Source organism: Xiphophorus hellerii, chromosome 16 (assembly GCF_003331165.1).
Source record: "Xiphophorus hellerii strain 12219 chromosome 16, Xiphophorus_hellerii-4.1, whole genome shotgun sequence".
Classification (NCBI taxonomy): Eukaryota; Metazoa; Chordata; class Actinopteri; order Cyprinodontiformes; family Poeciliidae; genus Xiphophorus; species Xiphophorus hellerii.
In genome coordinates, this window is record NC_045687.1 from 23,028,382 (window position 1) to 23,043,910 (window position 15,529).

Here is a 15,529-nt window from a genome sequence, read left to right on the forward strand (position 1 = left end):
TATTTGCTTAGTTAAATCCAGGTGGCGACTTTTTTTTTGGAATTACTGTAATTCTTTGTGCCTTGGAGTTAATCATTATTATATCACCTTCAGTTGGTGCAAAGCATGAAGGGACATGAGAGAGAGAGAGAGAGCATATTGCTCCTGGGTGGTCTGGCTGCCTGTCTGTTTCAGAGATTTTTTTCAAATTCTTTAATTTGTCTTGAAGACATTGAAGAAAATCACACATCCTCTCAAATGTAGCGCATGCACTTTTATTTCTACATTTCTTGATGCTGCTGGTTTGTAACGTCGAGTTACAACCCAGAGAAACCCAGGAGCGCCAGAAAGAATCCAATAAAAAAAAAAAAAAAAGTGTTCCTTTTGTTCTTCGTCTTTAAATCCCGCTGCTCCCATCTTTGTTTTTTGTGTTTGCGGTTTTACTTCCAGCGGCCGCCCACCTTCCCCTTGCCGTGGACTTTTTTGCTGAGGGAGGAAAGACGGACAGGAAAAGAGGAGTGAGGAGCCGGGAGGAGGCGGAATCAAACGTGTGGGATTTTGCGTCTACTCACAATTTCTGAGCATGTTGGATTCTGTTCAGTAACACAGTAATCTGTGGGAGGCAAGGAAAAGTGTTCTTGGGATTAGCAGATTATTACTAGATTTTTATTAGAGCTTAATTAAAGTTCATCACCCTTGAACTTTTCCACGTTTTTTTTTTTGTCTTGCTGAAACCACAAACGTAATAAAACGCATTTATCGTCAGATTGTTTCACTTATAACAAAAACATTTTTCAAGTAATCTGCCATAGCCTGTACTAATGTGGCTTAGTGCTTTTTCATCAATATAATTGAATTATTGAATTAAAACAAGCTCCTATATCTCTCCTGAAAAGTTACTTGTAAGTTATTTTTGTTCAAGTGTACTAAGATATTTGCACTAAAAACGAAACCAAAAGCACTTGGTAAGAGTTTGTGGTTTTGCAGTGTTGATCTTCGTGCTGCTGTTTATTCACTAAAGCTCTCGGATGACAAACAGATTCCTCACAGCTGCTCAACTTAGAAGAAAAGATTCAGAAACATGACCAGAAATTCAGAAACTGTAGAGTGCTCCTGCTGAATACGTTCATGTTTACCAGTTTAATTCCAAATTGTGTGATAAAAATGGATTGCTCAACCAGCTGAACCCGCCTTCCTCCCGTCACAGAGAGGTGGTGCAGCGGGTTGTGAAGCCTACCTCATATCTCTGGTGCTTCATTTGCTCCATAAAGTCGAACTTCTCGGATTCCAGCTGCTGGATCCAGTTCCACATCTCCTGGGCCCGGTTCCTGAGAAACACAGACCCAGAATTCAGAGCCAGACCGTATGCTGTAAATCTGATTAGTGTGTGACGCTTTAACGAGTTTGGCTGGGTCAGTGTACAATCCTTTAAGAGATAAGAAGAGTGCTATGAAAATTCAGCCAAAGAACAAAATCATGGAGCACAGAAATAATGAGAGCTGTACTTCAGGATTAGTTTTCATCTCATACCTGGTACATACTGTACATACATCATACATACATCTACAACACTCGGTGACTGCATTTGTAACACTGGGTTACAAAAAATATATGTTGTTTGGAAGATGTCTATGTTTTTTTCAACTGAACTAAGACTAATTTTTTTTTTTCCAAAAATGAGGTCAGATTTTTCAATCAGGTCAGATTTTTATTCTAACTAGATTTAGAGAAATATAATGTTCTGACTAAACTGATGACATTATTGTGATAAAACGTCATGCATGTGTGCAAATTATTGCAAACGTTCCTAAATTTTTTATGACAAACATTTGATTTTTTTTTTTTTTTTTGTTGCAAATAGTCACAAAACCGATCACAAAACCCTGAAGGGACGGATTCATGTCAGAGTTTCCTCCAGTGTTTTATAAGCCTGGCGGGCCACCAGGCTTTACTTGTGCCCCCACCAGGCTAAGCATTGCTTATACATTTAAATCTTTTTAAAATGTTGGCAATTTTTAAGACTATTGTTGGTGTTCATGTATTGATCTTTCAATCTTTCAATAACACATGATTATCAGGTGATATTTTCAAATTTCCTGTCAACTTTAAACATTTTGAAACTCAAAAACACAACAGGCCGCTGGTTGAATGTCCGCCCTCGAGCCCAGCCAACGTAGGAAGTTGTCTGGGGGAAACCTTGAATGTGAAAAGATTGGTCCATATAATGTCTCTTTTAAAAAAAAAAATTATTAAATTCTTACAATAACATTATTGTAAGAATTTATTCATATTTTAAAAGTTTGTTCATGAGTTTTATAAGAGATAAGATAGGGTAACCATATTTTCAATTGGGAAAACCAGGACACCTTGGAGCGGGGGGCTCTTAAAGCGGGGAAACTCTTTTGTAAATCGTCGGTAAACATACATTTGCGCTTTGGCATGTTGTTGGCGTACTGACAGCCACGCTATCTATCTTCTGATTAAGAACAGGGCTGCCCGCACTGATGCGGCTCAGGGAGTACGTCACACGCAGCTCCGTGCGCAGTGCCCTAGTGCCTGTAAATTTAATGGTCCAATGAAGGTAATTTAAAAAACAGGACATTTCCTCACTTTCTAAAAAAAACCCGGGACTCCCGGGACAGGACGTGAAATACGGACATGTCCCGGGAAATACGGACGTTTGGTCACCCTAGATAAGATAAGATAAATCTTTATTGTCATTGTCACAAGGACAACGAAATTCAAAAGGCGCCACCAGTCAGTGCACATGCTTAAAAACAAAAAATAACTGTCTCACAATTCACACACAATGTAAGAATTAACAAATAACTGGTAAAAAACAAAAAACAAAAACAAAAAAACTAATAAATAAGAACAGCCACATTCTCACATACATCATTATGGTGATTAATGGTTGTTTTCGATTGCATTTAGTTTTGTTATTGCTATCGGGTAAAAACTGTCTCAGAATATTCGGGCACAACCGGCCCTTTAAGAGCGTTCGTGGTTTGGCCCAAAAGTAAAATGAGTGAGTCGCCTCCTGCTCTACTGTGATGCAGACCTGAGTCAAGCTCTGCACCACTAACATAAAAATCCACCGCTGCACAGGATTACTAGCTGACTGCGATACATCTGGGAGGGACTCACCTCAGGCCGTCCTCCCTCATGCTGTCGATGCCTAGAGGCTGCCGTCTGTCGGCCAACGTCTTCCTCTTGATCTCCCTGCCCGTCAGGCGCTTGCTCTTCCTCGACTCGGCCTGGTTCGGGGTTAAACGGCACACAGTCATCCACAGCTTTTCTTACTTTTCATCATCGGCCCAAGGTGAAAACACCAGGCGAACTGACTTTGGCCAGGAAACCTCCAAAGTTGGCTCCCATGCCAGACAGCACTTTCTTCTTCTTCAGGTCATCGTCTGCCTTCTTTTTGGCCTCCTCTTCCTCTTTTCTGTGACGTTCCTCCTGCGAGGCGGAACGGACGAGGGATCGAGACAAAACATCATGTTTGCTTTGCGTTATTGTTGTAGCATAGCAGATGTAAAGGCCTTGCATAGGTTGATGAAGTTCCTCCAACAGATGTACAGGGTTTCCCACAAGGTATTATAAGCCTGGAGGGTTGCCAGGCTTTGCTGGTGCCCCCACCAGGCTTAGCATTGTTAATTTATTTTAGTTTGTTCTTAATTATTGCCTTTTTTTAAAGACTCTATAGTTGGTGTTTACAGTAGGTGTTAATCTTCCCAATAACACATAACTATTACGTGATATTTTCAAATTTCCTGTCGACTTTAGACATGTTTGAACTCAAAAACATGGCCGCCGGCTGGAGGACCGCCCTAGCGCCCCGAACACCATCCAGGTTTTCTGGGGGAAACCCTGGATGTGAAAGTAGGCATCCTCTTCTGACCTTTTTACATTTCGCCACTCGAATGTTTTATATGACAGAATCAAATTGGAACTGTAAAGCAAAAAAAAAAAACAATTCTACATGATTTTTGAACATTTCTTGTGAGATATGTTTGACGTCGCAAATGCGAAAAAGTTACTAGAACTCTACATATGACGTATAAACTGTAAGTGGCAGGTAAACTTATGATTCCATATTGTGAACAGGTATGGAATACAGCTTTATGAAGGGATCCGGCTCTTTACCGCAATCCTGTTCTGTCGGTCCTTCTCCTTCTCGGTTCTGACCCTCTGGATCTCGGCCCTCTCAGCTCGACGGTGCTCCTGGAGGGAAAAACATTTGGCCGATTCATTTCATCCCACTTGCTCTCCAAACCGGCTTTGAGACTTGACAGGCCGCACGAGTCTTAAAGTGATCTCACAATCCGATCCTTCAGCCCAATGAGTTCCTCCTCATCCTTCTTCCTCTGCTCGAAGTGAGCATCGATCAGCGTGTGCAGCTCCAGTAAGTCCTTCTCCATTCGCTTCCTGTGGATGTCCTGACAAAGTGACGAAGGAAAACAGTTGAGAGACGACTGGCAATCAATCGTTCCACGTCTAGAGACGACCGAAGAGAAAGACCAGGACCAACTGTTAGTAACTAGTGGACTTGATCCAAGAGTTAATCTAGGAGATGGTCATTGGGTGATTACTGAGCTACAACCAAACTAACAGCTTACCTTGATGTTGCTAAAGCATTTTGTCCAATGATGGGACTGGACTTGAGTTTTAGCTCCAAGCTATCCGGGGTTTTGTAGCAACAATAAGATCATTATATTTATTGTGAGAAAATTTCTTTTTCTTTTAGACGTAGATAATTTCGTGGCTAGTCTCAGATTTCTCTCTGACTTTTTCCGGAATGAAATGAAGCCATCCGCTGCAGGGTGTGTTTACGCTCAGTTCTGATCAGTTTTTTTTTTTTTTACAGAATGTTGATTTTATTGTTTTGCAAGGTCATTTGTCTAAGATAAATGCGACCGCAATCAGACTTCTCTGTGAACGTTTGCGACCCCAAAGTGACCCGCATGCGCAGCGCTCTGGACAGAGCCGTGAATGCACGGATGGATTTTAATACTCAGTAATGTGAGCTGATAGTATTGTTACAAAACCGTAACAAGACGATGGACTCCGCTCCGTTTCCCTGTGTCGCTCATCGCTTCCACATTCACCACAACCTTCACGGTTACCCCACCATCACCCGGCGAGAAAGTGACAAAAGCAGAACTTAACTCTCCGTCTGATCCCAGTCAGAACCTTCTGCTTCAGCTGCAACTTTAGTCGTGAACATGCTGTTTCAATCGTCTTCTTAACTTACGTCAAAATCCACTCGTTCTCCCTCAGGAATCTTTGGAGGAGCAAGTTGGGGCACAAGAGGCCTTTAAGACAAAAGAAGAAAAAACCCCAAAGTTTAGTGAAAGATAGTGGAGGAAACCACAGAAAGACAGATGAAGCAATGTGAGCTCAGGGTTACACAACGTACTTTGGCTTGGGGCGCTCTTCTTCTGCAGAGAAAAATGCAGAAAATAAACAAATTAAGAGTTTATGCGTGAGGCGAAAGAAAGGATTGTGAAACGGTGAAAAGGATGGTTCATCTTTTGAAAAGGGCAACAGAGGAGATGTTCAGAAAAGTTTGTTATCTTTAGAAATTACAGCAAAACAAGAATCCAAAGACTTTTGTGTATTAAATATACTTGACAAAGAACTACCAATCAGGAAAAAGGTTTGGATCATGACTGCTTAGTTTATTAGAAACACACAATGTCTGAGCGGGAAGTATTAAGGGTATTGCATCAAACATACAACAGACCATAGAAGTTATTACACAATAATAATCTCTATGGATGCCACAGATCCACTGGGCTTGTAGAAAAGCATTTGAACTGTTCTGTTTTCTGGATGATACATCAAACATGAATTAAGGGAATTATTTCCATCACTAACAGCTGCTTAAGTTGCAGAGGAAGAAGCTGCAGTTAAGGTTCTGATTCTTCACTGTTCTTTATTCATTTCCTGCGAAGGACTCAGCGTTTGGACCCAGACTAGACTTGATTTAACATGGTTGAGGTTCAAGTCATTTCTAAATTTAGGGCCGTCGTGGATAGAAAAAAATGGAGGAGTAAATGTCTGCCAAAACGATGGAAAATGTCTTGAACGGAATCGTTTCTATGCTACAAGGTGACATAAACCGCAGCGAACGTTTTAGGTAGGAAAACAGCTGTGGATTTCCACAACAAAACGAAAGAAAAAAAAAAAAACCCTGACATTTTGAGGTCAATCTCAGAAATTTCCTAGAAAAAACCCCCAACAAAACTGGGAAATTTCAGAGTTTGAAAAGTTGAACATTTTCAAGTGTGAGGCGGAAGCTTTGAAGCTCGGAAAGCGCACCGCAGGGGAGGAGCTCCGTCCTCAGAGGCGGGGCTAGATTCACCCCGGCGTTTTGCACTGCTGAATGGTCGCCAGGATTTCTCAAATATTCATGAAAGAATCAGAGCAACACTCCAGGTGTGGTTTTGATGATTGAAAAACATCGCAACATCATGTAAACCTCAAAAAAAGTCGATTTCACACAATGCTGCTCCTTTAAACAAGATTTTTACTTCCTATGTACTTTGAAACAGGGGAAGTTGTGCCAGAAACCTTTAGATCGCTCCGTTTTCCATCAAATATTCTACATTGACAGTAACGCAAGGTGAATGGTCCAAGATGCAGAGCCTAATAATAATAATAATAATAATAATTTAGCATGATGTTCATTATAGGTGGACGCGTGTAAATCTAATAGAAAATGCCACGAGGTTCTTTCTAAACACTCTAAACAATTTTCTTTTATCTTGGTGGCGACATTTCGGTCAAGATGAGTGAAACTTGGACACAGTTGGGTGTTAAACCTGCACAATGACCCCAAACATACATCAGAACTGGTTTTTGGAGATTCTTGAAAGGGAATGATGTCAGCCCAACACGAAATGTGCAGGATGTGAATAAAAGCTGAGTCTGTGTCCGGAGAGCAACCAGTGGGGTTGGCCATATTTGCCAGGACGCAACATGCAACATACAGGCACCACTAGAAGATCTGTGTTAAATTGAAAAGTCATTAAAGTTCAGTCCACCCTGAAAAAAGAGCAGTCCAAACAAAATCACTGACGGCCTCAAAGCAGAGCAACATCTAAGCTGATGATCTGACCAGAACTTTACCTTTAATCAAGGTCAACTCCAACGGTTTGATGTTAAGAAGTGAGTCATGCTGGATTTATAAAAGTCAATGTTCTTTTTTTTTAATGTTAGGCAATTATTTTAGAAAGGTGGGAAAAATAGTTTTTTTTTTCCATGTTCTCACCTTCCTCCTGGGCATCTTGGTCTGATGGAGCAGCCGCATGAAAGCACAGTGAGAGACGCACAGATGGCAGCAAAGCAACAAATGAATCGTTGATATGGGTCAAATGTGAGATCAAGGGAAAAAAAGAGACTACGTCACAGATGGTAATAGAAAATGGATAAAAGTAAGAAATGAATGTAAAAAGAAATGTGAGGACAGAATCATAAATATCAATAAAAACAAAACAAAGAGGTTAAAAGCAGACAGACGATGATGGCTAATAAGCAAGTTAATATTGATTCTGCAGAAGCACAAAGTTGAACTTGTTGAACATTTTGGACGTTCAGGTCCACTTTATTCTCTCAGCACCACTTCACCGGAGCCAGACTCTCCTTTCATCCCCTAAAGTTGTGCTGAGAATATTTCTTGAGACTTTTCCAAAGGGTTTGGAGTTATATGTACTGGCAAGTACATATACTGTAACTCCAAGTATGAGTTTATTATTCTTAGTGGACTTTTTACTTGAAACTCTTAAACCTATTTAGCAAATTTTGCTGCAGTAGATTCCAAACCTTTTAAAACAACATTAGCTCCTTTGTGACAGAATAGAGTTTCTTTGTTTCTTACAATAAGACCAGTGTCAGTGTCACCAGCAAACTCACGATTTTCCAAGCAAAATCTTTGAGAAGAGAAATTTCTCACATAAATCATTTCAGATAAAAACAAATGTAAGAGGTCTGCTCTTCTGGTTCCTGCATTTCAATGTTACATTAGCATGAAAATATCCACCATGTGATGTTCCAAAAAGCTTTGAAGAAAATTTGTTGCCTTTACAAATTAAGTCATAACATTACAGGGTTCGGTTTATACTCAGGATCCAGAGTTCTGGAAACATCCACTGCAAAATCTCCTGAGATGAGAATCTGACAGGAATAGTGAGAGATTTAGCAGCAGCTGCAGCTGCAGCCTTAAGGTCAGATGTTGCTGCAGTTTCCTTGTTGAATAGCGACAAATGTGGTAATAAAAACCTTACAAAAAATCTTAATAATACTTCTGATGGTGTATATGTCTTTAAATCAGTGATAGACGTATCAATTTGTGAAAATGTTTGATCAACACTTCAAATGAAGGTGGAGAGAACCTGGAATAATTAGCTTGTTGCTAACAGCATTTAGTTTGCCCTACAAGCGCAACAGCTAGCAGTTGTCAGTGATACTGTGACTTGTAAATGGCTAGTTTGGTTGAAATGTCAACTTTAGGTTCAAATTCCATCTTCCACCATAAGAAAAACATTTTATTATGTATTACATTTGTTCCTGCAGTTGGAGCTTTAATCTGGGAACAACATGGCACACCAGAACGGCTAACTGTGGTGCTAAGTGCTATTAGCAACACAAGATGATGACAACGTATGTCTCCCTATTTAATCTTTTTATTTAATGTACTGAAACAATAAAGAAACATGTTCATACACAGATATTGTAATTCACTAATCATGTCACTAAGATAGAAAACATGAAAAAATTCAAACTAATCATTTAAATTTACAACCTACAGATACAGAAAACATATTAGGTCAACTAATGTGGGTGTGGGTGTGTTCTTCATGCATTTTAGACTGGGAATTCAGAAAATGTGACTAACTAACTAACTAACTAACTAACTAACTAACTAACTACATACATACATAATTTAACACGCATACATTCTAACACATATAAAACTATATCACATATGATTCACAGTACATACAATACAGTGCAATGCAAATGTGTAAAAATGTGACTGTATAATTTTTAAACTTTTTCCCAAACAGAAAACACATGTCCTGTCATGAACTTTGCAGTAAGATCTCTTCACCAGCAAATTTGCCAGCTGTGAATTTCAGAGGAAACATAATTAAAACCATTCTTTGTTCGTGTGCAAAATGAAACTGAATCTGACTTCAGTTTTTTTTTGTGTTTGAGCCTTTAAAGCTCTGTGTGAGGGAGCAATGAAAAACAAAAACCAGTATGCTTACGACAGTGGAAGTACGATGCCTTGGAAAAACTACTTCTAACTCTGGAACTTCTTTGAGTTTGAGTCACATTAGAACAAAAAACATGACTGTATCGTTTTGGGATTTTATGTGATAGAACAATACAAATTGCCACGCAATTGTAAAGTGGAAGGAAAATGATACGTTGATTCATTGTTTTTCTTCTCACAACAATTGAAAAAGCTTGGAATGCTTTTTTTTTTTTGTTCAACACTGAAATAAAATCTAGGGAAACAAATATCTTCCCTAATTAGTAAAACGAGCCTATTAGTAAACAAATAACTGTCCTGCTAATCGTCAGAGTTTTTCTAGGGAATATTATATTATTCTCCAGTCCTCAAGGCTCTGTGTTCGGAACATTCAGATGTTTCTCTGGCACAGCCAGGGCCGGAGCTGGACATTTGGTGCACTAAGCACAGCAGCTTTGTGGTGGCAAAAAAGATCAAGTGATATAAATACTTATAATACTTGACACTGTATACTAAGATCTGGGATAAAACCTCAGTCTCAAACTGACTAGTTAAAGTATTTTAGTTGCTAGGTGACGTTTGTGTTGTCAGAGGTGATTTGTCATACCTTGGTACTCCTGCTGTTCTATTGGCCCGGACCAACACAGTGACACCCAATCAGAAAGCAGGAAAAAGATGTTAATGCATTAAACAAAACCTATCAGCATAACATCTTATCAGCACGCAGTTACAATCTGCGCAATTCTTCCTTCTTAATTTGAACCATACCTCCTCCATCTTCTTCAGCCTGTTCAGCTTCCTCCTCCTCTTCCTCAGGCTCCGCCTCCTGCTCCTCCTCAACTTCTAGTCAGACGCAAAACAACAGAGTTCAGAGAGTTAAAAACTCGGAGGGAGAAAATAACGAGACGCAGGTGTCGCTCCTGGAACTTACCCACCGCCTGATCCCTGCAGAGACACATTAAAGTAAAGAGTTTGGAAACATACAGAGTGACGACATTTAATAAATCAGGATCAATTAGAGAAACTCCACTCACTCGTATTCCTCTTCAGCGTCCGACATGGCTGGAAGTAAAAAGAGACACATGAGAATGGCTTCCTTTCTCCAACCTGAGGCGTGTGAACGTTACAAACTTTCTTTTATTACCCGTCCATCACAGAGGAACACGGACCAGCAGCCACACATGCACACACTGATGTCTGAGGGAAGTAGAGACTTCCCTCACAACTGTTTTCAATGCCTACTGTGACAGTGTATTAGGGTCATTGTAGATAGAAAGAAGAAAGGGGAGAGTAAATTTCCACCAAAAAAAAAAAACACCTGAGAAACGTTGAGAAAAATCTCAGAAATGTCGGAGCTCCAGAAGTCAAACATTTGCGAGAAAATAAACTCAGAAAGTTTGAGATGAATCTCAAATTTTCTAGAAAAATGCTTGAAATTTCCAAACTCTCAAAGTCGAAAATTTGTGAAAGAAAAATCTCAGGAATTTTGACATTTCACATGTTTCCTACAAAAACCTGGGACATTTTTCTGAGCTTTCAAAGTTGAAAATGTTCAACTTTTGCAAATAAAAAAACAAACAAATAAAAAAAACTCTGACAATAGTCTCAAAATTTCTGAATTTCTACTCACAAATTTTCAACTTTTGGAGCTCAGGAATTTCACAGATGTTCTAAAAAATTTCTGAAATTCAAAATCTCTGACTGCAGCTAATGGTGGTTTTCCCTCAGATTTTAGAACATTTTTATCATCTGTTCAAATTTTCAGACCTTTCATCAATACATCTGCTTTACGGTTTTCTATATGTTTTTTTTTTTTTTCTGAGGTCGTGCAAATTCAACCTTTTCACTCAGAAAAGGTAAGTTTCTGGTGTTCCCCAGGTCCCAGTGCTTTTTATTAGGATTCCCTGTTACAGACAAACACAGTTACTGTCTCCTGCAACCTGCAGCAGGTTTCTGTTGAATATGACAGTTAAAGACATGGGAATTTGTGGTTCTAAAGTAACAGAAATGTGACAATGTGTAAATAAAACATCGCCTAAAAAGGCCACATCCTTTTAAAAAAAAAGAAGAAAAAATAGAAACAGTAACTGCACCTCATTATACTGTATCCAACGCCGCTGCTACAGTATGTGCAAAATAAAACTGTGGTAACATAATACTGCCTACTGTCAGCTCAGAAGCAGGAGTGAGTCATCCTCACTATATTTCACATTATGCTGTGACTAATCACTTTGGAGGAAACACACACACACACACACTGATAGATTTGGCTTTAAATTGTCCATCCGAGCTGCCATTGTCCTGACATAGACCCTGGACACAGACGGACGGTTCCCCAGGGCGCGGCCTGCTGACACCTTCCTGGCAGGGGAGCGTGAGAGATTGATGAGGTGTCAACAGGTGAGAATGCAACAGAGGGGTCAAACACATAGAAACCATAAACGATTGTGTTTCTGTCACTTCCATGCCCCACACATCCACACACACACCCATCCACGCACACACACACACGCGCACACACACAGGTTCATCCTCTCGGACCTTTAGACCTTTAGCTCCCCACATCACAGGCTTTCTGTCAGACTGGTTCTAAGTGGGTCGATGTGTTTTCAAATCAGTTACCAAGAAACAAGTTCTGCTAAAACAATCTGTACTTTGCACTTGCCAGATTTGGAAAAAAAAAGATAATTTAAATTAAATTGAGTTTCATTTAAATTTTCAATTAAATTCAATTAAAACTGATACTTCCGTGTTCACCCATTTGCTGACAAGCAGACGTCAAACGGAGAATCTATAACGAGTTTGGCACTTTTAGTAGAAGTCAGAGGTCCATTTTACACTACAATAAACCTACAAGAAGACGACTCATCATGTCAAATAATATGTTTGTTTTTCTTTCCACGTTTCTTTCTCTAATAATTTGATTTTAAACTTTATTTAACTTCTGTTGCCATGCTTTCTCTGCACTCTTTAGGGGTTTGTGCTCAGGCAGAGCTTGGGGCAGCCGTGTGACCGCGGCCTTAAATCAAAGATCAGACTAAAGCTTCGCTGACAGCTCTGCTCCGTCTCTCCTCCGTCGGCTGTTGTGACAGCCATCATACACGATCAAATAGCCTGGAGCAGCTCTGCTGTCAGCAGTGAGTCTCTAACCTGCCCATGTGCTGCTACTGATCTGCTGTCACTCGGTCTGCTGAGGAACGGAGCTCTGTGAAGAAACCCGCTGCGTCTTCCAGAAACATCTGCGTACAAACAATGACTTTTACTTGTTGAAAGTCGATGCTTGTGCTGACGTATATTTCACAGATTTAGTGCAACTAACCCCCCAAAAAGTGTTGGATCCATAACTCTTCTGTAAAATCGAGGATATTGCTGGGTTTCAGACACGTGACCCGGACGACGCGCGAAATTCAGATGGAGGGCCGCAAAATTGATCACAAATGGATCACAACTGGTACACCAATTAGTGTTGCGAAAATGTGTGTGGGGTTTTTTCCCCCCCGACGTTAGCAGAACGCAGAAAGATTTGCGAACTGTCGTAAAGGAAACTAGTCTTTCACCGTGAACTGCTTTGCACGCCAAAGTTCTCCAGAGTTAAATGTGACGTTAAATACAACAATAATCCTGAAAAAAGTAAAAGCATAAAGGTTTGCTGTGTCAGCAAACATTTGGAAGAAGGTTCTGTGGTCGGATGTGGTCAATATGGCCTTCATGGCCACAATTGACATATTGGGCAATTGGTCACATATATATTGCCATGAAGGCCACAATTAATATATTGTGTCATATTGTGGCCATGAACAACATGCCAGTGTTTTTCACTGCCACCACATCACTTGAGCAATGCTTTTCCTTTTCAAGAGACTGAATACATTCCCTCCCCAACATAAAAGACATCCAGAGTGGGAGGGTGTGAAAAACGTCTGGAAAGATGAATGAGGTGCACATTTCAACACCTCTGTAGAAACAACTGGAAGCTACCGGGGGTGGGGTAGGAGGGGAACAGGGATGAAAAAAAAACAAAAAACAAAAACGAAAACAGGGGATTTGGAGACAGCGTCATGTTCCGAAGCCTCAGTGGTCAAGGGCAAACTTTTGTGTGGGTATGAATGTCCGGCAGCGCGCAGCTCTCGGCTGGCTGTGGGCTGGAGAGAAGCCAGCCGTGTTCTCGCTCGGGTTCCGGGTAATGCAAAGGCTGCTGGGAAATGTGGCTGATAAACGGGGTATTTTTACAAAGATCAAAAAGTGACTTCAGTGGGGTTAAAGCTGTGGACCGAAGCCAGCCTGGCGGTGAGGATGTCAGCTAACGTTCAGCTGTTGCTAAGGGGCGGGGCCAAGTGCCAGCTGGAGGGAGGAAACACGACACTGTTGGAGGGGGAGATGCTGGCCCAAATAAGTATCTGATCAGATCGGACATTTTAGCTTGATTGGTGTTGGAGTTTGTGTCCGGATTGCGGCACAAAGCCGAGCAAATCCAACCTGCAGGTGCGGCTGGTTGATGTTCGCTTTTTCACATGTGAGGTGCCAAAAATAGATTCCCCTTTTATCAGAGGTTCATTTGCATTCATCGTAATTTTGGAGCAACTAGAACCACATTTGTTGACCTGCTATTACTCAACAGCAAATACTGCAGCTTAAATAGAAAACAATAATAATAATAATGAAAAATAAACTCAAAACAATTACAAACTGTGGGCTTGTCTTGTACTAATGCAATCTGGTAAGACTCAGGATATTTTCTTTTTTTAAAGGACAGCAGAGACAGCTGGGGGAAAAAATAATCTGTTTCCATCAATTAAAAAAAAAAAAGCAGGGTCAGCATCTCTGTCTCTGTGTTGCATTTTTTTCAGTCTGAAGCTAAATTAGTTACCATGACTACAGTTTTTGGCTTTGCAGTTGGCTTTTGTTGCGTTACTTTTTGAATTTGTCTTTCTCCAGTGGTAAAAGTTTGATTTGAAAATGACAGATTTATATTGAATGATGGAAAAGAAAAATGTTGGCGGTTCGACTCCCAGTTGGTACACTGAGCGTCCAAGAGTCAGTGTGTTAAAATGTAGATTTTTATTTTTCTTTGTTTGCTGGTCCTAATAAAATTACAGTGTAGAGAAACGGCGTATTAGTGATTAATGGTCACAAAACAATACAGTGTTTGATGCTTTAGGAAGATGAGTAGAAACCAGAGGAAGTCATTTTCATTTTAGCTGCATTAGATCACAGAAGCTGTTAGATGGACGTAGAGATGGACATACCTGTAAGATGAGGCGGTAGCAGCTCACACAGGAGACACACAGACGGACGGGGACGCACAGTACGTCCAACGCACGAAGACGGACAGATTTTATACCAAGAGGTGGAGCGATATTATGTGTATATATATATATATAACTGACTGAATAACAATGAGTGAATGCAGGCTGTGGAATTACTGTGGGACTGAGCATACAATACAAGAATAACTGGGTCTGTGCACATATGAGCAGATGTGTGTGTGTGTGTGTGGTCAGGGCCGGGGGCCATGGGCGGATTAAGCAGAGGCAGAAAGACGAGCACCTCGGAGGATTAGGGAGAACACAGGGATGACCTCACTGGACAAATGGAGGGGTGCCACAGGGCAGGTGGAGAGGGGGATGAAAGGAATAAAGAGGGGCTGGGGGGGGGGGGTGATGGATGGAGAGAGTGAAAGAGGGAGGGAGGGAGAGAGAGAGGGAGGTATGGATGAGCAAAATGAGCAACATTCTCAATTTAAAAAAACAACCTTTTTGCTACTAAATTGTTGCATGAATAGACATGTGAGCTCAACAGCAAAGATTTATTATTCTTCATCTGTCATTTGGGTTATTTAGCCGTTAGCTTGGTGCATAAGCCTGTAACACCTGTTCAGTTTTCCAGGTGTTTCATGAAAAGCCCCGATTCTTCATGGGACTTCTTTAGAAATGTGGACGCTAACGTTAGCATTGGGGACGTCTGTGCTGCTGCTATATGTTTAGCATTCAGTTGCTATCTTAGGTTTGAATAGCTTCACCGATAGGCTAATGCCTGTTAGCACTACTTGAACACAGCAACAGTTTTTTCCAGCGTCCAATCAAATCGATTTTTTGAAGCCAAAGTTTGTCCAAGAGAAGCGGCTCTGTCGACCATTTCCGTCTGCAGATGTCACCTGTCCGCTAAGATTAGCGGCGTACCAGAAACGCACAAGTATAAAGGTTCCGCTCTGAACTTTTGTCTGTGTTGAAACACAAAAACAAACAAAACTGCAATTAATTGCGCCAACGTTTTTAAGGCGTCACCATC

General features: G+C 40.7%; 1 protein-coding gene across 2 annotated transcripts; it reads right to left on the reverse strand.

The window, feature by feature from the left end:
* Window positions 1-233: 233 nt before the first annotated feature.
* On the reverse strand, window positions 234-14,592 carry LOC116735774 (troponin T, slow skeletal muscle-like). 2 transcript variants are annotated; one of them, XM_032587858.1, is made up of 15 exons: window positions 14,488-14,592; window positions 10,276-10,303; window positions 10,173-10,186; window positions 10,010-10,084; window positions 9,849-9,866; window positions 7,256-7,276; window positions 5,399-5,420; window positions 5,234-5,294; window positions 4,302-4,418; window positions 4,126-4,203; window positions 3,325-3,438; window positions 3,127-3,236; window positions 1,217-1,307; window positions 552-592; window positions 234-465 (listed from the first exon to the last, which is right to left on the reverse strand). In XM_032587858.1, exons 2-15 carry the CDS (start codon window positions 10,299-10,301, stop codon window positions 420-422), a joined length of 834 nt encoding a protein of 277 aa, XP_032443749.1. In that variant the 5' UTR covers window positions 10,302-10,303; window positions 14,488-14,592; the 3' UTR covers window positions 234-419. The 2 variants fall into 2 exon arrangements, with proteins under 2 accessions (XP_032443749.1, XP_032443750.1); XM_032587859.1 differs by lacking the exon at window positions 7,256-7,276.
* Between the last annotated feature and the right edge of the window lie 937 nt (window positions 14,593-15,529).

What these genes read in the sequence shown, in the direction of transcription:
- LOC116735774 (XM_032587858.1), bottom strand. Translation starts at nt 10,301, where the DNA reads ATGTCGGACGCTGAAGAGGAATACGA. An exon ending in GAAGAGCGCCCCAAGCCAAA is followed by an intron (nt 5,295 to 5,398) that starts GTACGTTGTGTA and finishes TTTGTCTTAAAG; the next exon opens with GCCTCTTGTGCCCCAACTTG. An exon ending in GAGAACGAGTGGATTTTGAC is followed by an intron (nt 4,419 to 5,233) that starts GTAAGTTAAGAA and finishes TCACTTTGTCAG; the next exon opens with GACATCCACAGGAAGCGAAT.